At 42.6% G+C, this 26690-nt stretch overlaps 1 protein-coding gene across 1 annotated transcript in view; it reads left to right on the top strand.

The window, feature by feature from the left end:
* TTLL5 (tubulin tyrosine ligase-like family, member 5) overlaps positions 1-26690 on the top strand; it is a 343961-nt gene that overhangs the window by 223726 nt on the left and 93545 nt on the right. Inside the window, exon 28 of the mRNA XM_006865602.1 lies at positions 9601-9755. Coding sequence (XP_006865664.1) covers positions 9601-9755 — 155 coding nt within the window. The remainder of the gene's footprint in view (positions 1-9600; positions 9756-26690) is intronic.

Here is a 26690-nt window from a genome sequence, read left to right as displayed (position 1 = left end):
GCTGGTAGTTTCAAACCGCTGACCTTAAGGTTCGCAGCCCAATTCGTAACCACTACGCTACCAGAGCCTGTAGATCTTGTTAAAAGCAAATTCTGATTTACTAGATCTGGGGGCTAAGTTTCTGCACTTAAGGAAAAAAAAATTTATTGTGTAAAATATATATGGGGGGGACTTCAAAAAGTTCATGGAAAAATGCCATTATCTTTCTATTCCAAGTTTCATGAACTTTTTGAAGCCCCCTCATATAACAAAAAAAAAAGGCCATTTTGTTGTTGTTGTTAAGCTGTCAAGTTGGTTCCGACTCATAGTGACCCAGTGTAGGGGTTCAAAGGAGCAGCTGGTGGGTTTGAACTGTTGACCCTACAGTGAGAAGTTCAGTGCTTACCATTAGCACCATATCAGGACTCTTAACTGTGCACTTGAGTGACATTCATGAAATTTACCATGTTGTGAACCACAACCACTATCCATTTCCAAACACTTCCCATCATCCCCGATGGAAACACAGTACCCCTGAAACAAACTTCCTGTTCTTTTCTTTGTCTCTGCCTCCCCACCAGGTCCTGGTAACCATTAATAAACTACTAACTACATCCTTTTGCCTGCTCCAGATATTTCATATAAGTGCGATCAGATACTGTTTGTCCTGCTATGTCTGATTGACTTCACTTAGCATAGGCTCATCCATGTTACACCACGTACCAAAATTTCATTTTTCTTTATGGCTGACTCATATTCCATTGTATGGCTCTATCACATTCTGTTTATCCATTCATGTGATGGACATTTGGGATATTTGTATCACTTGGCTATTGTGATTAGTGCTGTAATGGACGTTGCTGGAGAGAGTCTACATGTTATCATGCTGGTTCATAAGCCAGTCCACAGTAGTTAAAAATGCAAGGCTGAGAGATTTCACTTTAGAGAGAGACTAAGAATTCAGTCTGGGATTTCTAGGGTAGTCATTTGTCCGTAAGCAAGTTATTTTACCTCTAAATCTCAGTTTCTTCATCCATGAAATGAAGACATTAATTGTATCTAAGAGTTTTGAGGAGTCCTGGTGTAGTGCTGTGGGCTAATGCATCAGACTGCAAAGTCGTTTGAACTGCAAGATCGGTGGTTCAAGCTCACCAGCTGCTTCTTGGAAACCCTATACAGGGTCGCTATGGGTCGGAACGAACTCGACAGCACTTCACAACAACAACAAGAGTTTTGAAGATTACATGAGGTAGTATATTTAATGTACTGAGAGCTGTGCTTGGCATAAATTGTTCATTAAGTTTAGCTGTCATCAATATTAGTACTGTGAACACAGTGACTCCCTATGGTAAGCACTGTACTGAGAACCACAAGGTCTAAGGTTCCAGCTCACCAGCTGCTCCACAGGAGAAAGATGTGGCTTTCTGCTCCCAAAAAGATTTGAAAGCCTCAGAAACCTTATACAGAGTCACTATGAGTGGGAACCAATTCTACGACACTTAGCAACAGGGTTAGTACAGTTGTAATGTTGTTATTTGGTGCTATAGGATAAGCACTAGACTGCTAACTGAAAGATCAGTGGTTCAAACTCACCAGCTGCTCCTCGGACACCCTAGACAGGATTTCTGTGTGTCAGAACTGACTCTATGGTACATAACAGCAACAAGCTTTTTATTGCAATCTGCAAAGTATCTAGTTCCATAAAAGTTGATTATCATAGAACATTTTGTAGATCCAAATATAAAATTCCAAGATTGTGTGCATCCTGCCTTTTGCAGGTAAAGATGCAGATTCCTATTAGAGTAGGACATGTTTTTTGAGTCATAATCACAGTCATTAAAATGGGTTTCAATTGAACTACTGCATCTTCCAGAGCTCTTTGTGACCAATGGTATAAAGCTGTGAGCTGCCAATCTAGACTACAGTATGACCCAGTAGCTCTGGCCTCCACCTTAACACCGTAATAGTCTTAACTAAAATGATGAGCCACTGGTATGTCCGTGGTGCTTTCTGTATGTGTGGTAGGACTGTCCTTCATTTAAAATCCTTTACTGTTTGTTCTTAAGTGCTGTTGAGTCCATTTCTGAGGAGCAGCTGGTGAGCTTGAACTGCCGATCTTGCTGTTCAAACGACCTTGAATTAACCCAGCACATTAACCCATAGCACCACACCAGGACTCCTTTAGCAGTGAAATATTAAGTATTTGTGCGAATCAGGTACTTATAAGTGCCATTTTTCTATTTCTCTTTATCTGATCAAAGCTAGTTTTATGATTTTATTCAAAGAAATGTAGATGATATAGCCTGATGATCGCATGTTCATCATCCCTCTTCCTTTTAGGGAAGAAGCTTACAGATATGGAGCCTAATTGACTTGTAGAGTTTATTAAGGTCTGGTTCAAATACGTGGCATTTGCCCTGCCCGATATGTGGCATTTCAGGTTAGGTGTTGGACTGCTAACCAGTGTTGGTTCAAACCCACCAACTGCTGAGAGAGAGAAAGATGAGGCTGTCTACTTCCAGAAAGATGTGAAAATCTTGGAAACCCTGTGTAGAGTCACTATGAGCAGGAATTGATGCGCTGGCAGTGGGCTTTGCTTTATAGGACTCTGCATGCGTATCACTCTAGATTGGATGGTTGGAGCCACTCTAGTTCAGGGACTCACTCTGCCCATCCTGGAAACAATGGGAAGCTCAAAGGAACCACCAGAAACTTCCTTATTTCGTTTAATCTGAGATAAGTTACCTGGACCAAACATTGGCCAAGGATCAATCTATTCGCTTAAGACTTAGCCAACAGCCAAGAGCAGGGGTAAGAGATCAAGATCAATTCATATCCCTTATCACTTCTGATGGATTAATATGGGCTGTGTAAAGAGGTTCTGAAACCATATCCCAGTCAGTCCTACATACATTGTTTAATGACTGATTAGTAATGCATGACTAGGGAGGCAGAGCAGAGTGGGGGACCGTCTAAGAAAACCACAGAGGTAAGAATAGAATATTTAAAACAGGGGAGCAGCTTGTTAGCATTTAATAGAGACAGGTTATTATTAGCAGCAATCTTTTGGAAGGAAAGTGTTCTTTATATCTTACATAGTCTCTGACTTACATAAACCCAACCAAGCCCACTGCTATTGAGTTGATTGCAACTCATTCTGACCTTCTATAAGGTTTCTGAGACAATAAATCTCAAAGGGAGTAGACAGCCTCATCTTTATCCCTCAGAGTGGCTGGTGGGCTTGAACTGCTGACATTGCAGTTAAGTGCAACTCTTGTCCCAAGGCACCAGCAGGACTCCTTTCTTTTTTTTTTTTTTTAAGTTTTTATTGTGAATTGAGTGAAAGTGTACAGGCCAGATCATCATTTTTCACTCAACAAACCATATACTTTGTTTCTTTATAATGATTATAATCCCTTCCATATAAATATTTTTTACATGAACACAATGCTTTGCTTTGGTATAGAAAAGAATCACAATGACTGTCAATTCTTAGTTCATTCATAAAATAAGGAATGGATGTTATATGAATAACCAAAAGCCAACAATAGTCCAAAACTAGTTTTATGCTCATTCGTAAACCTTTTGCTATACCCACCAAAGAACAAAATTGTCACTTAAGGACAATTGTGCTTTGCTTTAGTTGTTTAGTATCTTTGGGTGGTGGCTACCAAATGGGAAATAAGGTTTAAGGGAAAGAGGAAAAGCTAGTATGAATTTGAATAAACTTTCAGTTTATTATTTGATAATAAATAAGATATATTTGATGACTGTATCTAATTGCATTTTCCTCATCTCTAATAGCTAAAGGTAACTAGAATTTTTTTTGCCCCTACCTAGTTTCAAAACTAAGAAATAAATTTTAAAACAAAAGTATCAGTTCTGCAAATATTTTGTGGCCTTGAGAATATTACTGAACATTACTCTCTCTGAGTCTTAGTTTTTCCATTTATAAAACAGGATAATGGTATTATTTATCTCCATGAGTAAGAAGCTCTGGTAGCATAGTGGTTATAAGTCGGCTGCAAACCTCACGGTCAGCAGTTCAAAACTACCAGCTGTTCGGTGGGAGAAAGATGACGCTTCCTGCTCCCGGTAAAGATTTACAGCCACGGCAATCCTATGCAGGGTCACTATGAGTTGGAACCGACTCCGTGGCACATCACTGCCACCACCATATCCATAAGTAACTGGTAAGGAGTAAGTGAGCTCTCATATCCAGAGTGTGTAACGTTACTACTGTAAGAATGCACGTTAAACCATGTTATTTGGGAAAAGTATATACACACACTCTCCGTTCTAATCTTGACACTGACACTTAGCAGGTCACATACCTTTTGTCTAGTGGTTTATCTTCTCTAGACTTTTGGTTTCTTTCTTATAAACCTGGGGATAACAATAGTACCTACTTGAAATTATTCTTGTATTCTTTCACCATACTTCTTCAATCTGTATGCTGAGCAAAGAATCTAAGAAACTAGATTATTTGAAAAAGAACATAACATCAAGATTGAAGGAAGTCTAACAACTTGTGATATGCAGATGATATAACCTTGCATGCTGAAAGTCAAGAGGACTTAAAATACTTAATGATAACAATCCAAGTCACAGCCTTCTGTGTAGGTTGCACCTCAACGTAAAGAACACAAAAATCCTCACCACTGGACCAGTAATTTACATCATGATGAATGGAGAAAGATTGAAGTTGTCAATGACTACATTTTGCTTGGATCAACCATCAACACTCATGGAAGCAGCAGTCAAGAAATCAGATGACATACTTACTGCGTTAGGCAAATCTACACAGGACCTCTTTAAAGTGTTCAATAGCAAAGATGTCAGTTTGAGAACGCCTGATCCAGCCCATGGTAATTTCAGTAACTTCGTAAGCATGTGAAAGTTGGACAATGAATAAGGAAGACTGTAGGAAAATTGATGTGTTTGAGTTAACGGTGTTAGAGAAAAATGTTAAAAGTATCATAGACTTCTAGAAGAACAAGCAACTCTGTGTTGGAAGAAGTACAGCTAGAATGTTCCTTAGAGGTCAGGATGGCAAGACTTCATCTGTCATGCTTCAGACATACTATCAGGAGGGACCAATCTCTGGAGAAGGACATCGTGGTAGGTAAAGTGGAGGGACAGAGAAAAAGAGGAAGACCCCCAATAAGATGGATTGGCACAGTGGCATCAGCAATGGGTTCATGTGTCACAACTATTGTGAAGATGGTACAGGATTGAGCAGTGTTCCATTCTTTTGTGTATAAGGTCACTATGAGTCAGAACCAGCTTGACAGCACCTACTTGAAAGCGTTTGTTGTTTTTAAGTGCATTAGAGCTAGTTCCAACTCAATGCAATTCTGTATACAAAGGAAGGAAATTCTTCTCCATCCCGCACCATCCTCCCCACTCAAACCATGTGTCAGCTCATCTCCTTTAGCATCTTCCCTTTTTTCTCTCTCTACCAAGAAGTCCTGGTGTGGCGCTGTGGGAAAGCACTGGACCGCAAGATCAGCGGTTCAAACCCTCCAGCCACTCCTTGGAAACCCTATAACAGGGGTCACTATGAGTCGGAACTGACTCGATGGCACTTAACAACAATTACCACCAAGTACATGATGTCCTTCTCTCGGGAAGTCCCCCCGATGACATGACATGACTAAAGCTTACTAAAGTAAGCTGCTGTTACAAAGTTTGGGCGCAACTGACTGAGGCAGTGATTGTAGAAGCTGTTATCATAAAGACCTTTCTCACTTTGGAATATTTTTAGAAGCTGCAAGATTGTGTCTAATTTGAAGGGCCTGATGTTTGAGGCCAGAGATCAGGCAGGAAGGAGGATGATCTCTGTGGGAGCAGCAGTTTGTTGAGTCCTCCAGGGAGTCTGTTTCTTTGTCTGTAGACCTGACGTGTTCGGCCTCTCATGTGGAGGAAGAAGAACAACAAAACACTTCAAAGGCACTGGGGGCTAGAGAAGCACTCCCCTAAGCCGCCACTACATCTCTGACCTTTAGGCAGTACTTGCTTCTCTTCTCCTCCTGGCAGCAGCAGAAGGCAGACAGAATGGTAAACCAACATTGGCTCATGGACTTTCTTCTGAAGGCTCAGCCACAGTGTCCCTCAGTCCAGTCTCCAAAGACACCAGAGGTCCCTCCTAACCTGTGCAAACAGCTTTCTTTCCAAGAAAAATACTACGAGTCTTTTGATGTGAAGACACCATCTGAACTATTGTCACTGAACTCTACAGCTTGGACTGAAACACTATACTGTGCGTAAAACTTCCAGAGAGTTATCTTTTTTTTTTTTTTTTTAATCATCAAGAATTATTCCTTTTGTAACAGGGGAGTGGTTAATCTTACAGTCCAGAAACAGAGGACCCTAGGACCACAAGCAGAATGCAGGACTTTCGCCAGAGATGGAGGCAGAGATGGGGGCATGGAGAGGGGGAGTGGCTGAGGATTCTAGATTCATGGACTAAGAAGAGAAGGGCTAAGAGCTGGTGGCCAGGAGCAGACTTGCAGAATGTGCCCTTTGGAGATGTAAATCATTATACATGCCTGAGTGGGTTTTTTGTTTGTTTGTTTTTAAAAAGCTAAAGTGGATAGAGAGAAAGACTATTAACTGATGGTACATGGAGGGGATTATAATCATTGTAATGAAACAAGGTGTGTGATTTGTTGAATGTAAAACTAATGATCTGCCCTGTAAACTTTCACTCAATCCGCAATAAAAACCTTAAAAAAAAAAAAAAAAAGAATTAGTCCTTTTGTGTGGGCAAGAGGCTGGCTTGCAAAATGTGTTCTTTGGTCATTTATATGAGTATATATTTTCTGTGTGCTTTGGGTACATCAAAAAAAGGAGGGAATAGAGGTAAATACTGTTAACCAGTGGTACATGGAGGGAATTGTAATCATTGTGATGAAACAAGATACGATTGGTTGAGTATAAAACTGACGATCTTGTTTAAAAAAAAATAAAAGCTAAAGTGAATAGAGAGAAATACTGTTAACTGATGGTACATGGAAGGGATTATAATCATTGTAATGAAATAAGGTATATGATTTGTTGAATGTAAAACTGATGATCTGCCCTGTAAACTTTCACCCAATCCACAATAAAAACCTTAAAAAACAAAACAAAACTGATGATCTGCCCTGTAAACTTTCAATCTACATTGAAAAAAAACCAAAAAACTGATGATCTGCCCTATAAACTATCACTCAATGCACAATAAAAACTTTAGGAAAAAAGAATTATTCCATCTGTGAATGTAAACATTATTAGCTACTGAAGACATTGTATAGGAAAACACTTTTTTTTTACCTTACTAGATCTCCTGAGTACCTGTTACCTTAGCCTCAAAGCCCTGTATGTAGCTTTGTTGCCCTCTTTCCGGGGCCTCTGGGCCTAGAAGTTTGAGGTGCTTTCAGAGCCATCCTCCCTGGTTCCGCTGCCTCCACCCAGGCTGGAAGCTTGTCACCTCTCATCTCTATTGCTCAGAATAAATCCCTCTTTTTTTCTTATTATAAAAGTGACACATGCCTAGCATAGAAAAAAATTGTAAATGCAAGACATATAAGGAGGAAAATAGTGTTTAGTTATACTTTGGATTTTATTTCTAGTCCTTTGTTGTTGTTAAGTGCTGTTGAGTCAGTTCTGCCTCATAGCGACCCTGAATAGGTTTTCTGCGGAGCGGCTGGTGAGCTTGAACCGCCAACCTTGCTGTTCAAACCAACCTCGCAGTCCAGCGCATTAACCCGCAGTGCCACACCAGGACTCCTCTAGTCCTTTGGAAGTGTATATATGTATGTATATTTAGGGAAAATTTGTGTATCCGTATTTAGGAGTTTGAACCTCAAGGTTGGTGGTTCAAGCCTCATCAGCCACACCTCAGAAACCCTATACAGGGTCTCTGTGAGTTAGAATTGAGTCAACAGTACTTAACAACAACAACAATGTGTATTTAGGAAATTTTGTGTTTATCTGTGTATTTAGGAATATTTGTATGTGTATTTAGGAAAATGTGTGTGTGGTTAGAAAATATGTATGTGGATTTTGGAAAATGTGTGTGTATAGGAAAATTTGAATCTGTTCTTTGTACGGCTTCATATGGTGATTTTTATTTATTTTTTATACTCAACATAGCAACATTTTCCTACATTAAGTATTTTTCCAAAACAGTGTTTTGATGACTATACAATATTCCCTTATATGAGGGGAGCAGAATTTCTTTAACAATATTGCTAACCATGTGTTGTTATAGTAAGTGCTGTCAAGTTGGTGCTGGCTCACAGTGATCCTGTATTGGTTTTCCAAGGGTCAGCTAGTGAGTTTGAACTGTTGATCTAGTGGTTCGCAGTTCAGTGCTGATCCTACAGCCCCACACCAGGAGTCCGTGTTAACCATTTATCTCTGTTTTTCAGTATTAAATGCAGCGCTTGTTTTTCAGTATCTGTTCACAGAAGGAAAGCTGGTGACAAAGTGGGTTAAGCATCAGGCTGCTCCATGGGAAAAAGATGAGGATCTCTGTTCCCTTAAAGATTTACAATCTCAGAAACCCTATGGAGCAATTCTCCTCCGTCCCTACAGGGAGGGTCACTATGAGTCAGAATCCACTCAACAGCAGTGTGTGTGGTTCACAGTACACTGTGGGGATTAGAAACGGCAGCTCTGGAGCTAGAAAGGCGATGGATGGCTCAAATACCCATCCTGCCATTTCTTTGTTGTGTGCGCCTGTGCCGTAGTTTCTTTCATTTGTACCTAATAAGATGCATGCAGTGTGCTCATTAACCCAGATTTTGACACTTAGTAAATTCTAATAATCAATGCAGCTATAATTGTCACTAAATCTGCAATTAGCATAGTTTTAGCATAGTTCATAGCAATTAGATTATAGCATCAAAGTATATGAATATTTTAATGCCTTTAATCACTGTCATGTAAATTTCTAGAGAGATTCTACCAATTTTTAGTCACACAAGGAGCTAGCTAATCTTACCTCTTGCCACTATGCCACCGTATTTTTTGTTGGATTATACCAATCTGACGCACAAAACCCACACCTTGTAACTTACAGTGCTCCAATTGCCAGTGGAAATAACTAGTTTGAAATGTTTCACAGGCTAATTGTATTTCTTCTTCATAAATCGTGTATTGAACTCAGTGCAATGCCTTTTGTCTATTGACTGTCCATCTCTTCTTTCCAAATCATTGAGTTCTTTGAAAATAATAATATAATAATAATAGCTAGAAACTGTTGAGCGTTTTGAGCTTTCAGATGAGGAAGCCAGGGCCTAAAAGACTAAGCTTTTCTTGGGACACAGTGTATGTGCTCAGTAATTCTGTTTCTGTTGTCCGCCTTTGTGTTTCGTCACACCTAGCAGGGTTCAATGCCTTTCACGTAGTAGGAGCAGAATAAATGCTTAACATGCAGTGGCACTAATCCCTGACTTCTGCTGCTTGTGCACAGAAGCCAACCTTTACTGGGTCCCTGTGTCACCACCCCTGGTTCAGTTCCAATGAGTCATCATCCCCTAGACTCTAATGGATGCTGACTTTGTCCATATGTTTTTAATGATACTTTGCTCAAACTATAAAATCAGCCTCTTTCCCTCACTTCATTTCCAGGTATCAAACATGAATTTGGCAAGTGGCGTCATAAGCAGAAGCAGTGCTTCACCTCCCCCCACCCTCCGGCCTGTCATCAGTCCGAATGTCCCGACATGGTCAAACCAGTCAGACCCCCAAGCTCCCGAGAGTCAATCCAGCCCTCCTGGAAGCAGGTATGTGAAGAGTCATACAGTGTTTGGGTTACATGGGGACGGCTCGGGTTCTATGCATGCCCTTCCCACCTCAGGTTCTGTATAGCCAATGCCTTTTCCCACCTGTCCAAATCCCCTGGCACTTGGATTAAAAGACCTCATTTTACTTGTGAGGCAGTTTTAAGCAAAAGTGAATGAACAGGAGATTTCTGATACAGTTAAGCACATTGGCTTCTGGGTAAAGAGCAAAAATGTTGACTGTTTCATGCTTGCCTGCAATCAACATTGTCATGTACTAACTTTTGACATTTTCTCCTAGTTCTTTTTTGTACCTCACACTATGTTGTGTTTCACTGGCTTTGAACTCTCTTTCTTTGATGGACATGTTTGTTTTTTTATGTCTTCATCTAGGTTATATCATTAAACCCAAACAGCCTCCCTTGACATTGTTCATTTGGGCAGTGGGAAGGAAATTACCTTTATGTAGTTGAGAGAAGTGGCAGTGGGTAAAATCCAAATCAATTCTGAGCATAAAGTACACAACTCCCAAATTAACAAAGAAACCATTGTATTCAGTGTTGGTCTTGCTCCATCTTTATGTCCTCCCTGTACGTACGTAGATATAGAAAAGTAAGGCTTCCCAATACAGCTTGCTGTAGTGGCCATTAGTTATATCGAATCACTTTCTGAGTCAAATGAGCTCGAGATAATGTGTCTGAAGAAAGATTGTGACCCACTGATCTGTTTCATCATCTGAATGGATGCTCCCCAGCAGACGTTCCTCTGAGCTCCCACCCCGAGCTTCTGCCCAACTGTGTCTTTGTACCTGCCCTGCTCTGAGGCTGGGAGGACGGGTCCAAGACTTAGAGGAAATACCTAAGTGTTGTAAAGGTATCTGTTGCTGCTACAGTTACTACTTAAACTGCTAATTTGGGAAGCAGAAACTCAACCCAGGAAACAACATAAACACAAGCCCACTATATCATGCACTGCTGGGCACAGTATCTTCATACCAGTAATCACTGTGGTCAGGGTGGGAGAAAAAAATTTTTTCAATTGAAAATTACAAAGAGTTGGAGACCTAGAAGAAGCAAGTTTTAAGGTAGGACATTCTTCTACACCATTCTCTTGCTGGCAAATGCTAGTGATTGGTGATTTACCGTATAATGTAATGTATTCTAAAAGCAAGAGTGGGAAAAAAGAAATCTCTATATACCACAGATTTTTATTTTCCTTTGTTGTTGTGGCTAGTGCTGTTGAGTCATTTCCAGTGCATAGTGACCCTGTCTAGAGTTTCTGAGGAGCGGCTGGTGAGTTTGAACCTCCAACCTTGTGGTTCAAACCAGCCTTGCAATCAGTCGAGTGCTTATCTTACAGCGCCATACCTTAAACGCCTAAAATCACAACCCTGTTTCTAGGAAAAGCATTTTCACTGCAATCTGGATATATTACCTGTATGACAGGCCATAGTCATTTTCCTTACAGTAAAGTAGATAAAACTATACATTTTGAGGAAGTTTTGCATTTTTTTATATTTATAGTTAGGACGAGGAAAAGTTATTTTCTATAAAATGTATGGTTGGGTTTAGAACCTTAGTAGCATCTTTTAGTACCAAGACACATAAGATAGAAGTCAGAGCTAGGGCTTAGAGTACCACGCTGTGAGTGACCTTTTCCCACCCAGCCTGTGCTCATGAACGTTGTAGTATACAGTTTACTCCAGAGCCATTGTAACCAAAGAGCCATAGGGCCACCTCGCTACACACATGCACGAAATTCCCTGACCCTTTCCTCCTTGGGTTAGTTGTGTTCACAGTACTATTGTTGTTGTTAAGTACTGTCGAGTCAGTTCCAACTCATACCAACCCTTTGTAGGGTTTCCAAGAAGCAGCTGGTGGGTTTGAACCACCGACCTTGATGTTCAAGCCGACCTTTTGGTCCAGTGCATCATCCCACAGCACCCTCTTCTTCAAGTCTATGAACCAGTATTCTGGTCCTATTCCAGTCCAGGGTTGTTGTTGTTGTTAAGTGCCATCGAGTCGGTTCTGACCCGTAACGACCCTATATAGGGTTTCCAAGGAGCTGCTGGTGAGCTTGAACCGCCGATGTTGCAGTTCAAACGGCTTTGCAGTCTGGCGCATTAACCCACAGTGCCATACGTTCCAGTCCAGGGTAGCCCTGGGAAATCTTCCTCTGGCCCCAGATAATCTCTGTTCAGGGCTGCCTTGGGGCTCACCTCCAGAGTTCGAATTTCAGGTGGAATTCCCATAGTACCTACTGTAAAGCAGCCCTAAATGGGTTCTCCGTCGAGCCCTGGCTCTGACTGGTCCCCAGCCAGCATTCTGCACAGTACAGGTATGCACTGCATCACATGCCTTTGGCCAGTGCCCTGTGGGATGGGGTGGAGCGGCTTGGTTGGAAGGGCCCCATGAGATAGGAGCAGTCTTCCATGAAGGTCACTGATGTGTGTGTTCTACCTAGCTGCCCTGAGATTAGTGACCACAGTGAGGCACTTGGCTGCAGCTGCTCCACTCTGTCCATCGGGGCCAAGTACAGGTGCAAGTTTCAAACCCCAAGACTCCAGGTGTCGACAGAGAGCCAGAGTAGTTTATGTGGGAGTGGCTTTGATATATGTATGTCGCATATGACACATACACAAGGGCTTCAAAAAGTTTGTGGAAAAATGGAATTGGAAGGTAATCAAAGTCCCCGCATATACAAGTATACATACTATATATAATACGGTGTTCACACAGTGTCCAAATCACACAACATCCCATTTCACAGAATGTGTCCTGGACATTAAGCAACCATGCCCCATTCCCAATTTTCCTGGTAAGCCACAGATTTGTAGATAATTTGTGTGGTCTCTTGTTTCTTTTCTCTTAGTAGTAAGGGTGACAGAGATCAATGAATATGGAATCAGTAGCTTAGAAATGTGACTTTTATTACTGATGTTGACACTAAGAGACCCAAAACTATATATCTCATCTTTTTATTGGATAAACATATTGTTGTGAAGTGCCGTCAAGTCAGTTCCGACCCATAGCGACCCTGTATAGGGTTTCTGAGGAGCAGCTGGTGAGCTTGAACCACCGACCTTGTGATATATATAAATTATCTTGTGGGTTAGTGTGCTGGACTGCAAAGTCGGTTTGAACCACAAGGTCGGTGGTTCAAGCTTACCAGCTGCTCCTCGGAAACCCTCTGCAGGGATGCTATGGGTCAGAACCGACTCTACAAAACTTCACAACAACTCATACTTGTACAATAGCAACAGTGCGTTCCAGTGCCATAAACTCAGATAAGTCATAAAGCCAGGAGCTGCCTGGTAAACAGGAATGAGATGTAAAGAGAAGCCCATTGCTGGCTGTACTTTTCATCTCCCCACACTGGAGGAGTCAGTGACTTGGTAGCCACAGGAATGAAAACCGGTGACTCACCAGAACTCTGCAAACAGTGTTATTTTTCATTTCCCTGTAGTGTTGCCATTGTTCTCAATTTTATGCATCATACAGATTCTCACCAGACAACCTTGTTCTTTCCCCGCTGTTTTGTAACCACCCCAAATGTAGCCTCAGGGCTGTCATCTCCCATTGGGTCAGTGTGAGCTCAGCCCAGCTCCTCAAATCTCTTGGTTCCTTTGGTCTGTCTGGAGGCCCCGTTTTAGCTTTGTTGTGGGAGAGGAAGGCAGAAAGCCCATGACTTGCCCAGACAGTCTGAGGCCTGGCCATTTAGCTTGCTGCTCCCTGGACACTCTGGAGTTGGACTTGGCCAGTCATTCCTCTGTTGTTACTTTTCAGAGGTAATAAGTGAGATTAATTGCAGGCCATTCTCCAGAAGAGAAAGTAGTCAGGGCCAAATGCAGTCACATGTTGGGAAGGCTGAGGTGTGCCTCCCTGCATGGCCAATTTAGGATTATACAACATCACCTCCGAGGCACGGTTCCATGGGGTCTGACTTTTTATTTTCTTGACTTTCTTAATGCTGATACCTGGCTGTTTAAATGTTTCTTTGGCCAACAAGATTGATTAGCTCTTCAAACTGCCTTTTCATTACCCCCTTTCCTGGGTGCATAGAGAGTAATCAGGGACACAAACATGATGTCCACAGTCATTTCTTGATGGCTGCCAGCCTTCCATGGAACTGGGCCACATCAGGGAGAAGTGCTTTCTAGGTGCGGAGCCCTCAGTGGGTTCAATGGGGCAGTTTGCTTTGTGAGACCTGGAAGGGTTACTGTAAAGTCTTGGCTGCTGCTAGCAACGATTTGGGAAGGACAGGGCCTCAGACAGCTTGGCAGGAAGCAGAGGCCCTGTTTTTTTCCAGTTCAGCCCTTTCTCGTGGATCGAGCTGTCAGGGAATCCCACGAATGTCTGGCTTCTGCCCCTTTGTATATTTTTCCAGCATTTGTCATTGAATTATTTTTATCCTTCTCTGGCTTTTTCATACATGCAACCTGGGGATTTGTCTGTTCCTCGATGTTAAAGGTGGAGGAGGTTAAGAAAGAACACAGCCATGTGTTTGTTTCTGCTTTTTGGTCTAGGACAAGGCATTGGAGGCCCAGATGGCTTGGCTTGGGCCAGGCTCCACTCTTGGGAACATCTTCATGTCAGAAATGTCATGGAATATTCTGCCAGGAGCGGGGCACACTGAGGCACCACCTCTGAGAAATGTGGACCATATTTGGTGTCATCCTGCCCTTCTGCCCTCTTATTCTTTAGTAGTGACAAGAAAGGGTCTGGTGTTCTGTTTTACATGACATTTTGTTGTTGTTAGGTGCCACCGAGGCAATTCTTACTCACAGTGACCCTGTGTACAACAGAAAGAAACAGCACCTGGTTCTGTGCCATCCTCACAATTGCGTCGGTCGAGCCCATTATTGCTGCCACTGTGCCATTCCAGCTCGTTGGGGGTCTCCCTCTTTTGTCCTGTCCCTCCACTTTACCAAAGATGATGTCTTTCTCCAGGGACTGTTCCCTCTTGATTATATGTCCATAGTATTAGAGACGAAGTCTTGTCATCTTGGCTTTTAAGGAACATTCTGGTTATGCATCTTTCAACACAGATTTGCTTGTTTTTCTAGCAGTCCATGGAACCTTTAATATTCTTCTTCAACACCATAACTCAAATGCATCAATTCTTCCACGATATTCCTTATACATTTTCCAACTTTCACATTCATATGAGGCTATTGGAAATACCATGGCTTAGGTCAGGCACACCATAGTCCTCAAACTGACATCTTTGCTCTTGAGCACATTAAAAAGGTCTTGTGCAGCAGATTTTGCCTAATGTAGTAGGAGCTCTGATAGCGTAGTGGTTATGAATCGGGCTGCGAACCGCAAGGTCAGCAGTTCGAAACTACCAGCTGTTCCGTGGGAGAAAGATGAAGCTTTCTGCTCCCGTAAAGATTTACAACCTCAGAAGCCCTGTACAGGGTCGCTATGAGTCAGAACCGACTCCACGGCACACAGCCAGCCAACCAGCCAGCCAGTATGTCATTTGAACTCTTGACTGATGCTTCTATGAGTGTTGATGGTAGAGCCAAGCAAAATGAAGTGTTTGACAACTTCAATCTTTTGTTAATTTATCATGATCTGTTTATTGGAGCAGTGGTGAGGACTTTTGTTTTCTTTACATTGAGACACAACCCATACTGAAGGCTGTGGTCTTTGATCTTTATTAAAATGTTCAGTCCTCTTTGCTTTCAGCAAGCAAAGTTGTATTATCTGTATATCGCAGGTTAATGAGCCTTCCTCCTGATGTCATGTTATTCTTCATATAATCCAGTTTCTTGAATAATTTGCTTAGCATACAGATTGAAAAAGTGTGGTGAAAGAACAGAAACCTGACCTCCTTTCCTGATTTAAGCCATTCAGTATCCCCCTGTTTTGTTCAAATAACTGCCCTCTTGGTCTATGTACAGGTTCCTCATGAGCACAATTAAGTGTTCCGGAATACTCAGACATAGCAGTGTTGTCCAGACCTTTATTGTGATCCACACAGTTGGAAGGAAGCCTTTGCGTAGTCAGTAAAGCACAGATAAATATCTTTCTGGTATTCTCTGCTTTCAGCCAGGATCCATCAGCAGTGATATCCCCTGTTCCAAGTGTTCCTCTGAATCCAGCTTTGACCTCTGGCAGTTCCCTGTCAATGTACTGGTGTAACCATTTCTGAATTCTCTTTAGCAAAATTTTACTTGCATGTGATATTAGTGATATTGTCCAATGCTTTCCGCATTCTGTTGGGTCATCTCTCTTTGGAATGAGCACACATATGAATCTCTTCCAGTCAATTGGCCATGACATTTAGGAACAGGTTTTCCAGCGATTCTGACTCCAAGTGTAGCTAATAGTGTTCTCCCTTCTTCTAGACTGTTTCTCACAAGTGTGGCTAGAGAGTTGGCTCTCCATTTTCTCATCCTTTCAGTTCTCATTCAGTCTCTCAAATTCTGACTTTGTTCATTTCTTTAAAAGAAATTTCCAGGCCTTTTCTGTGGGTCAGGCATGGTGCTAGATGCTGGAAGCCTCTTAGAAATTAAAACATAATCGACCCTGATCTCATCCAGGTGACTCTTCTAGCAGCAGGGGAGCGGGGAGGGGATATAATCCATGAGCTTGGCATAGAGCTGGAGGCTGGGCTGTAACTAAGAGGTTACCTATGCCAAGGAGAAGGAATCATCGCATACACATGGAATTACTAGAGACCAGTGTCAAGTGGCATGCAGCAAAGATCTCAGTTTGAGCACACATGCACTTAGAAGAAAGATTTTCAAGAAGAGGATGTAAGGATTTAAAAAACAACAGCGTAGCTCCAGCAAAATGACTCTCTGGACAAAGAGGTGAAGTGAGCCACAAAGATGGGAATTTGTGTGGGAATAAAATGTTTTAAAAATTTGCTTCCATCCTCTATGTCTATGCAAGGGAATAATTCTGAACCTGGTTCTTTAAATGCTTGTATTTCTTTAAAAACAAACTATAAAAAATGAGACCAGTCATCCCAATGAGAAAGATGCTGTGGTGGAGTGTAATGAGAGGGGACTTTAGATTCCGACAGATCAGGGTTTGACTGACTCCGTATGTGACCTTGGGAAAGTTACTCGGCGTCTCTGAACCACAATTTCCCCATTGTTTACACAGGCAGGGAAAAGTGACTATCTCATTCAAGTTGTTACAAGATTAAGTTGTGTAGTAAAAGTGGCCCACTCGTTCTTGAGAGGAGTCCTGGTACAGTGTTGCAGGATAAGCACTAGATTGCAAAGGTCGATTTGAACGTCAAGGTCGGTAGTTCAAACTCACCAGCCACTTCTTCGGAACCCTACATAGGGTCGCTGTGAGCCAGAACCTACTCGACAGCACTTAACAACAACAGTTCTTGAGAGGAGTCCTGGTGTGGCATCATAGGATAAGTATTGGACTGCTAACCACAAGGTCAGCGGTTCAAACCCACCAGCCACTCCTTGGCAACCCTATACAGGATTGCTATGAGTCGGAAGCCACTTGACGGTAGAACAACAGCAACAGTAGCAGTAGTTCTTGAGAATGCTTAGTTTCCTTTCCGGAACTGAATGTTGGACTCACGTAGAATATCTACCGCTCGTCGGTCAGTTTGTCGTACTTTGGTGACTTTCAATTTGCTGTGATTCTGGAAGCTCTGCCACGGGTATTTTAAACACCAGCAAGGTCACCCATGGGCACAGGTTTTCAGATGAGCTTCCAGATGAAGACAGAGTAGGAAGAAGGAGCGATTAACTACTTCCGAAAACTTAGTCACTGAAAACCTTGTGAATAGCAGAGAAACACCGTCAGATATAGTGCCAGAAAATGAGCCCCTCAGGTTGGAAGGCACTCAAAATGTGACTGGGGAAGAGCTGCCTCCTCAAAGTAGAGTTGGCGGTGAGGATGCGAATAGAGTAAAGCTCGTGGGAGAAAAGCCCTCGGGACCGTCATTTGCTGATGGGGCACCACTCAAAATGAAGAGAAACAGCTGTAATAAACATTCTTATCAAAGGAAAAAAGATTGAAGTTGTCAAGGTCTTCATTCTTCTGGGATCAATTATCAACATTCATGGAAGCCACAGTCAAGAAATCAAAGGACATATTGCATTAAGCAAATCTGCTGTATAAGACCTTTTTAAAATGTTGAGGAGCAAAGATGTCAGCTTGATTACTAAGGTATGCCTGACTCAAGCCATAGTATTTTCAATAACCTCATATGCATGTGACAGCTGGGACAATGAATAAGGAAGATCACAGAAGAACTAATATATTTGAGTTGTGGTGTTGGAGAAGAATACTGAAAGTGCCATGGGCTGCCAAAAGAACAAACAAATCTGTGTTGGAAGAAGTCCAGCCAGAGTGCTCCTTGGAGGCCAGGATGGTCAAACTTCATGTCTCATATTTCGGACATACTGTTAGGAGGGACCAGCCACTGGAGAAGGATATCATGTTCGGTAAGGTGGAGGGTCAGAGAAAAAGAGGAAGACCTCCAGTGAGATGGATTGGCAGACTGTTAGTATCAATGGACTCAAGCATGACACCAATTGTGAGGTTAGCCCAGGACTGGGCAGTATTTTGTTCTGTTGTGCATAGAGTCGTTGTGAGTCAGTACCGACTCGATGGCACCTAACAACAACATTTAGAATACAGTTACTGCCACACCTAAGAACTTACATAAGTGTGCCAGGTAGTGCATTTGGGTGCCCTGGCCACCACCTGAGCGGGGATGCCAGTGAGCACTTTGTATTTTCCAGCTGTGGGAGATCATTCAGCAGTTTAAAAGGTTGGCTTTCCAACTGGGAATGGACAGCCCTTTTTGTTTGACTCCTTTGCTGGAGGACAAGTTCTTTCTACTCAGTAGGCCCTTCCTCTTGGCTTTCCACTGCAGTAAGCACTGACTGTTCCAGCCAGTAAGCACTGACATTTTCCATCTATGCTGGGGGTCGAGCTTTGGGAGTGCTTCTCTCTGGAGGAGTTTGGAGCTTATATCGTGTTATATAAACTGTATTCTCTAGCCAAACAGCACAGTCACAAAAGAAAACCACGTTTGGGGGAACTAAAAGAAAAAGAAAAGTCTGTCATGTTCAGAGCTCAGAGGAAGTGACATTTCACTCCTCTCCCCCGCCCTTCTTCCCCATAAACTGGGGGAAGTTTACGGGGCACTTCCTTCTCAATCTTACTGTCACTATTCCGTCCTTCTGCATAAAATATCTGTACAAGACACCTATGATACAGACCTGTCTTTCTGTCTGAAACTCCCATGCTGCTCCAGAATTATAGCAGGTATCAGTCCAAACTCTAGGAGAGACCCTATAGACCCTCATTCACCAAGAGCACTGAGTGCCAGCCACGGGTGTTTTTGTGAAAGGGCCAGAATGATTGGGCTTCTGCCTATTGCAAGGAATTGTGGTAAATTTAGGAAGTGTGTCAAAAGATAGCTAGCTGTCTGGATCTCATACGAGGGCGTAGACAAAGAGGGTTTGAGAACTCTGGGGCTAGTGAAAGAAATGGTTCTTATCTGCAAGCCAAGAGAAAATGCAGGTTTCATTGTGGTTTGCCAAAAACCCAATCCCAATCCTACTGCCTGGGGTCTATTCCAACAATTGGTGACCTTGTAAAACAGCATAGAGCTGCCCCATAGGCTTCTCAGCACTGTGCATCTTTACGGGAGCAGACAGCCCCATCTTTCTCCCTAGGAGCAGCTAGTGGTTTCGAACAGCTGTCCATGCAATTAGCAGCCCAACATATACTCACTGTGCTACCAGGGCTCCTTCTATGCTTTGTGAGTATTGTGTTTTGTTTGCTTTCCTTCCCTCCCCCAAGTACTGTAGGTGAACCGCCTAAGGATTAGAACACACACACACAATGTCTTTTAGAAGCAAGGTCTTACTTAACAGTTCACATTGTAATCTATGCAAAATAGATGGTTTCTCTGGGTTTTAAGAGGTTCAAATGGCAGAAGTCCAAATACTAAGCAGAAGTGAGGACCATTTTCTAGAATTAGGATATCTTACCAGAGTTGCCTAATTCATAATTTAGTTTAATTCTCCTCACATGGTGTTTCTACCAGCTTCCATCTCTCCTGTTTTTTGTCAGCCTTGAAAGAGCTTGGAAAGACCCTCAGTGGTGAGGAGGAAACACATTAAGATTTCTTTCTGGCTCCTATAGGGAAACATTAGGGTCAATTAGTAAAGCTTAGTGTTGACTCAGAACTCAGAAGGAAGACCAACTGGCTTCCTGAGCCATTTAAAAAATCCCCTCCAGCCCTACTGCCCTTCTTTCCAAAATATGAGCGACAAAGTCATGCCATCTTGGCCTCGAAGGAGCATTCTGGCTATACTTCTTCCAGTACAGATTGGTTTGTTGTTCTGGCAGTCCGTGGTACCCTCATACTCTGGACATATTATTAGCAGGGACCTGTCCCTGGAGGACACTGTGCTTGGTAATCAGCAAAAAAAGGAAGATCCTCAACGAGATAGATTGGCACAGTGGCGGCAGCTTTGGACTCAAGCGTACCAATGATTGTGAGTATGGTACAAGACTTGGCAGTGTTTCCTTCTGTTGTGCATAGTCTCTTGGAGTCGGAACCGACTCAACAGCACTTAATAACAACAGTCCATTTTAGCTCACTAACACATAGGATAATCGATCTTTATGCATTTCCTTCATTTTTGACAAGTTCTAATTTTCCTAGATTCATACTTTGTACATTGTGATCATTCATGGAGGTTTGCAGCTGTTTCTTCTCATTTTAAGTTGTGCCCTATCAGTGAATGTTGTTGTTAAGTGTCGTTGAGTCGGTTCTGACCCATAGTGACCCTGTATAGGGTTTCTGAGGAGCAGCTGCCGGCCTCGCGGTTCAAACCGACTTTGTAGTCTAGCGCATTAAGCACAGCACCATCCCAGGACTCCAAGTGGAGTCCCCAGAACTGTTCCATTCATGTCATTATGATCAACTCTACTTTGAGGAGGCAGTCACATTCTGAGTGCCTTCCAACATGAGGGGCTCACCTTCTGGCACTATTATCAAACAATGTTCTGCTATTCCTAAGGTTTTCAATGGCTTAACCATTCAGAAGTGGTTTACCTCTCCTTCTTCGTAGTCTGTCTTAGTCTGGAAACTCTGCTGAAACCTGTCCCCCATAGGTGACCCTGCTGGTATTTAAAATACTTCCAGCATCACGGCAGTACAAAAGGCACCACAGTACGACAAACTGACAGACAAGTGGTGAGGTATCATCTTTTATTACTGCTGATTGTACTTCTATCTCTCAAGTCTCTCTCATTTGTTTTATTTATGCTAAGGATTTTCTGTACTGATATGTTACATTTGATCATGAAAGTAGATTGTTCAAGGAAGGAAGATCTAACATGCCAGTCTTAAGGACAAATGAAATCTTGGCTAGATTTTCAAGGTGACCACTTACATGTGTTAGCAACCTTCTTTCCAGTTTTATTTCTCATCACACGTTCAGCTCCAGCCAAAAGCAGTGGATCATAAATAAGTCTCATATATGTCTTCTCCCATGAGCCTCCCTTTCCTATACTGTTCTATAGTACTCCTCCTATTTGTTTACTGTTTACTTTCTAATTTTCACCCATTCGGTGTTAAAAAATAAACAAAATAACTCACACTCATTGCTTAGTTGCTTCTGACTCTGGGAGACCATGTAGGACAGAGGAGAACTGCCCTTTAGGGTTTCCAAGACTGTAATCTCTGTGGAAGCACATTGCCACATCGGTCTCCTATGGAGTGGCTGATGGGTTTGAACTGCTGAACTTTCACCTAGCAGCTGAGCACTTTAACCACTGCATCACCAGGACTCCTTCTGGTAAACAGTTTGTTGTTGTAAAGTGCTGTCGAGTCAGTTTAAGTCCAAGTCCTAAACATCTTTGTAACCTTACAGTGTATTTCACAAAGTGCGGAACAGAATTTTAGCATGATTGACTAAATGTTGTCTGGTATAGTAGCCATGAGCCACATGTGACTGTTAAATAAAAAAATTCAGTCACATGAGCCACCTTTCAAATGCTCAGAAGCCACATGTGGCTTGTAGATATCGTATTAGATAAAGCGGGGCTAGGCAACTGACCCAGAAGATGTGATAAAGCCCCAGGCTAGGTCAGCCGGTTAAGAAAAAAGAATGCTTGTCTAAGAGAGGTATAGTGTTGATGATCCTGTAGGGTCTTCTGCAGATCTTGGGCCTCTTTTGTTTAGATCTAGAGATTTACTGCAGATGCAGTTCTTGAACTAATTTGTGGCGCTGGGCAGGGCATGTTCTAATGCCTTGGGAATCTTGACAGTCCAGAGCTTCTGTATTACTAGTGGCTAAGGCATCTGAGACCGGTCCACTGGGAGGAAGGGGTTTTTCCAGCAGGTCCCAGTGCTCACATTTGATTTTCTGAGATCTGCCCATGGGTAGGTCTGAGGGGAAAGGTCTTCCTTCCCTATAGTAAACCACCCTCTGCCCACCGCCTACCTGCCAGACGGGCAGTCGTGACGTGGCTTCTAGAGCTGCCGTAGCCCTAGGGAACCCAGCCAAACATGCAGAAGTGGTTACGTGTACTAGCTCCCAGGGAAGCTGTGGCTAGCAGGGGGATTGGGTGGGGTCCTGCTTGGTGGCTTTTCAAAGAAGCCAAACCTTTGAAGTTTTGTTTTAGCAGCTGCCAGGTATGCAGTCTCAGCAGTTTGCAGGCTCTCGCTGTGTTCCCCTATCGCATTTTTTTTCTTTACTATATGTGCGTAGTGTACACAGTGGAGTTCAAAGGTTGGAAGGGTAAATAGGAAATTGTGGAGTAAGGAGCAAAACACAGCTCTCGCTTTCTCTTTCTGCTTTCACTATGCTATGAACTAGCCTTCTCCTTTCCGACTCCATCTCTTTCTGATCACCAGCCAAAGGAGGGGCAGAGTCCTCTTCTAAAGGGGAAAAGTAATATGGTTCAAAAAACTGAAGGTCATATGTTTCTTTGGTGGCTTGGGGCATATATTTTCTGAGATTAGAGCCTCTCCCCATTTCTAAGAGAACAGGGTAGGTCTCGTTCACCATCGGAGCCTCAGCATTTTGCACAATATCAAGAAGAACTGCACTTGTAACTGCTGTGCTTGGGGTGGGTTGTGCTCCTACCCGCTCAGCTTCCTTGCTGCCTTGCTTTCTTCCATATGGTCTGCAGTCACCTCAAGCCTTTCCATCTGCCCCTAAAATTGCTGCTTCCTCTGAACCCTACTCTCTTTGGAATTTACTGAGTTCCCTTGTGTGGTTAATTACCTTCTTATGCCTTTGTTTTTTTTCTCTCCTGCAATGTAAATGTAAATCTTTTAAAGGCCAAGGTTGTATATTTCATTCCTACACAGATAGACCCCTGGAGCAGGAATGTGAAGGCTTAGGTGCCAGTCCCAGGTCCACACTACTTCCTGACTTGAGGCCTGTCCTTGACAAAACTGCACAACTGGACAGTGATGATGTCTGGGCTGCTCTGGAACTTTGATGAGCTCATAGATGTGAACGTGCCTCCTAAACCACTAAGTACTTCTCATGATTAGGTATTTTCAGTATTAATAATACTTATCGCTGTAAATGGTAATGTTTGTTTATCCTGCTGATGATGCTCAGACTCATCTCTCCCAGAGCTGAGGTAAATCACAAGTTGAGGCTCACATGACTCAGTTCACTTGGCACAGGTTTAAAGCTTGAAACGGTCCATTCCACTCTCTCCCTGTCATCACCTCTCTGTCAGTCCACAGGCTCCTCCTCTCAGACCTGTGGGGTCATTGTTTTTCTTACTAGTCTTCCCCTTTTCTCCCTCAGCTCTCTTTTAACCCCCTCAGTTTTTAGAGAAACAAGATTATCCAATTCCGTTTCTCAGTTTCAAGTGGAATCCTAGCAGACCCTTCTCTTCTCAGTGTGGCGACCTCAGGTCCCCTTCATGGGCTCCCTCCATCAAGCTCTCCCCCCTCCCCCCATCAGCACCTCTCAGGTTCCCAGCCTGTGTTGTTCTCCCTGTACCCGCTTTTCTGTCCGGTGATCCCCTCAGTCACTCCTGTATGTACCATCTTGCCCTGAGCTCAGACCTCCCTTCCTGTCCCTACTAAAACTCTGGTGCATCACCCTGCTTCTGCAGTTCAGCCCCGTCTCCTCCTCAGGGAGAATGAGGGTAAATAACCACCTCTGTTCTGTAGTACTCTCAGATGCCTGGAGGCCACCCAAATTCTTTTTTAAAAAAATATCTACTCAGATCTCACATTTGAATGTCATGACCTAGTGCTTAAGAGCATGTCTTTTAGACAGACTAATATAGATTCCTCCTTTTATAGCCACTTGCTAGCTATTAGCCTAGGGCAAGTTCTTTGAGACTAATAGTCTTATCTCTTAAATAGGAGTAAAATGCCTGTTTCCTAGAGATGTTCTAAGAAGCTAACGGAAAATTTAATTGCTTAAGAACAACACTTTTAACACAGTGCCTGCCTCAAAAGTGCTCCCAAACTGGGTTTCATTGCAAACGTTTCCTTGCTGTTTACCCAGCTCTTGCTTTACAGATTATTTTTTGTTTGTTTGTTTTAAAAATGAGACTCAGAAATGTTAAATGGATTGTATAAATTCTCACGCCGTTCTATTGATAAAGTAACAAACTACCACCCACATCTTCTAATTCTCGGCCCCGTGGATTCTCTCCATTTCATCACGCAAACGCTCAGATTATTTGCTCTAGATTCCTTTCTCCAGGTGGTGCTTAGGCGAGAGAGGAATGTTCATTGATTCACCTGTTCCTTCATGCAGCAGACATTGCCAAATTCTGGGTGTACGGAGGTCCGTGTGAGGTATCCACTGCCTTATGGTTACTTCTGAAGGGAAGACATGGTCACAGTACCAAACAGAATGACAGGAAGAGGCACGTTGGGGCTCAGAGAAACAAGTTGCTATGTCAGAAGAGCAGGGTAGACTTCAGAGGATGGATTGTTGTTGTGTTGTTGTTGTTAGTGCCATCGAGTCGGTACCGACTCATAGCAGCCTTATGCACAGCAGAACGAAACACTGCCCGATCCTGAGCCAACCTCACTACTGTTGACACGCGTGAGCCCATCGATGCTGCCACTTTGCCAGTCCATCTCACTGGGGGTCTTCTTCTTTTTCTCTGACCCTCCACCTTACCAAACATGATATTCTTCTTCAGTGACTGGTCGCTCCTGACAATATGTCCAAAGTATAAGAGATGAAGTTTGGCCATCCTGACCTCCAAGGAGCACTCTGGCTGCACTTCTTCCAACACAGATCTGTTTGTTCTTTTGGCTGCCCATGGCACTTTCAATATTCTCCTCCAACGCCGTAACTTAAAAGAATCAATTCTTCTATGGTCTTCCTTATTCACTGTCCAGCTTTCGCATGCATATGAGGTTATTGAAAATACCATGGCTTGGGTCAGGTGCACCTTAGTCTTCATGCTGAAATCTTTGCTCTTCAATGCTTTAAAAAGGTCTTGTGCAGCAGATTTACCTAATGTAATATGTTGTTTGATTTTCTTGACTGCTACTTCCTTGAGTGTTGATAGTTGATCCAACAAGAATGAAGTCCTTGACAATTTCAATCTTTTCTCCATTGATAAAATGTTGTCTATTGGTCTAGTAGTGAGGATTTTTTTTTTCTTTACACTGAGATGCAATCCATACCGAAGGCTGTACTCTTTGATCTTCATCAGTAAATATTTTAAGTCTTCTTCACTTTCAGCAAGCAAGGTTGTATCATCTGCATATCGCAGGTTGTTAACGAGTCTTCCTCCAATCCTGATGCCACGTTTTCTTCATGTAGCCCAGCTTCTCAGATTATTTGCTCAGCATACAGGTTGAATAAGTATGGTGAAAGAATACAACCCTATCGCACACCTTTCTTAATTTTAAACCATTCAGTGTTCCCATGTTCTGTTTGAATATCTGCCTCTTGGTCCATGTACAGATTCCTCATGAACACAATTAAGTGTTCCGGAACACTCATACGTCGCAATCTTGTCCATAGCTTTTCATGATCCATACAATCGAAAGCTTTTGTGTAATAAATAAAGCACAGGTAAACATGTTTCTGATATTCTCTGCTTTCAGCCAAGATGTCCATCGGACATCAGCAATGATATCCCTTTGTTCCATGTCCTCTTCTGAATCTGGCTTGAACCTCTGGAAGTTCTCTGTCAGTGTATGCTTACAGCTATTTCTGTATTACCTTTGGTAAAACTGTACTCGCATGGGATAGCAAAGATATTATCTGATGATTTCCGTATTCCATTGGGTCACCATCTCTCTTTGGAATGGGCACATATTCGGATCTCTTCCAATCATTCGGCCAGATAGTTGTCTTCCAAATTTCTTGGCAGAGATGAGTGAGTGCCTCCTGTGTTGCCTCACTTTCTTGAAAGATTTCAATTTGTATTCCTTAATTTCCTGGTGCCTTGTTCTTTGCCAATTCCTTAAATGCACCTTGGACTTCCTCCCTAAGGATCATTGGCTCTTTTTTTTTTTTAAGGTTTTATTGTGGATTGAGTGAAAGTTTACAGGGTATATCATCAGTTTTACATTCAACAAATCATACACCTTTTTTCATTGCATTGATTATAATCCCCTCCATGTACCATCAGTTAACAGTATTTCTCCCTATCCAGTTTAACTTTTTTTAAAAAACACACACATACACACAATTTACATATAATAATTTACATCTACAAAGGGCACATTCTGCAAGTCAGCTCCTGGCCACCAGCTCATAGTCCTTCTCTTCTTAGTCCATGAATCTAGAGTCCTCAGCTGCTCCCCCTCTCCATGGTCCCATCTCTGCCTCCATCTCCAGCGCTGCTGCTTCTCTGGATAAGGTCCCACACTCTGTACATTCCTCTCTTGATGGTCCTAGTGTCCTCTGTTTCTGGACTGTAAGATTAACCATTCCCCTTTTTTTGTTACAAAACTTCTACCTTTACAATT

Source organism: Chrysochloris asiatica, unplaced genomic scaffold (genome assembly GCF_000296735.1).
Source record: "Chrysochloris asiatica unplaced genomic scaffold, ChrAsi1.0 scaffold00079, whole genome shotgun sequence".
Taxonomy (NCBI): Eukaryota; Metazoa; Chordata; class Mammalia; order Afrosoricida; family Chrysochloridae; genus Chrysochloris; species Chrysochloris asiatica.
Note: the sequence above shows the minus strand (reverse complement) of the source record. Positions and strands in the feature narration are given on the sequence as shown.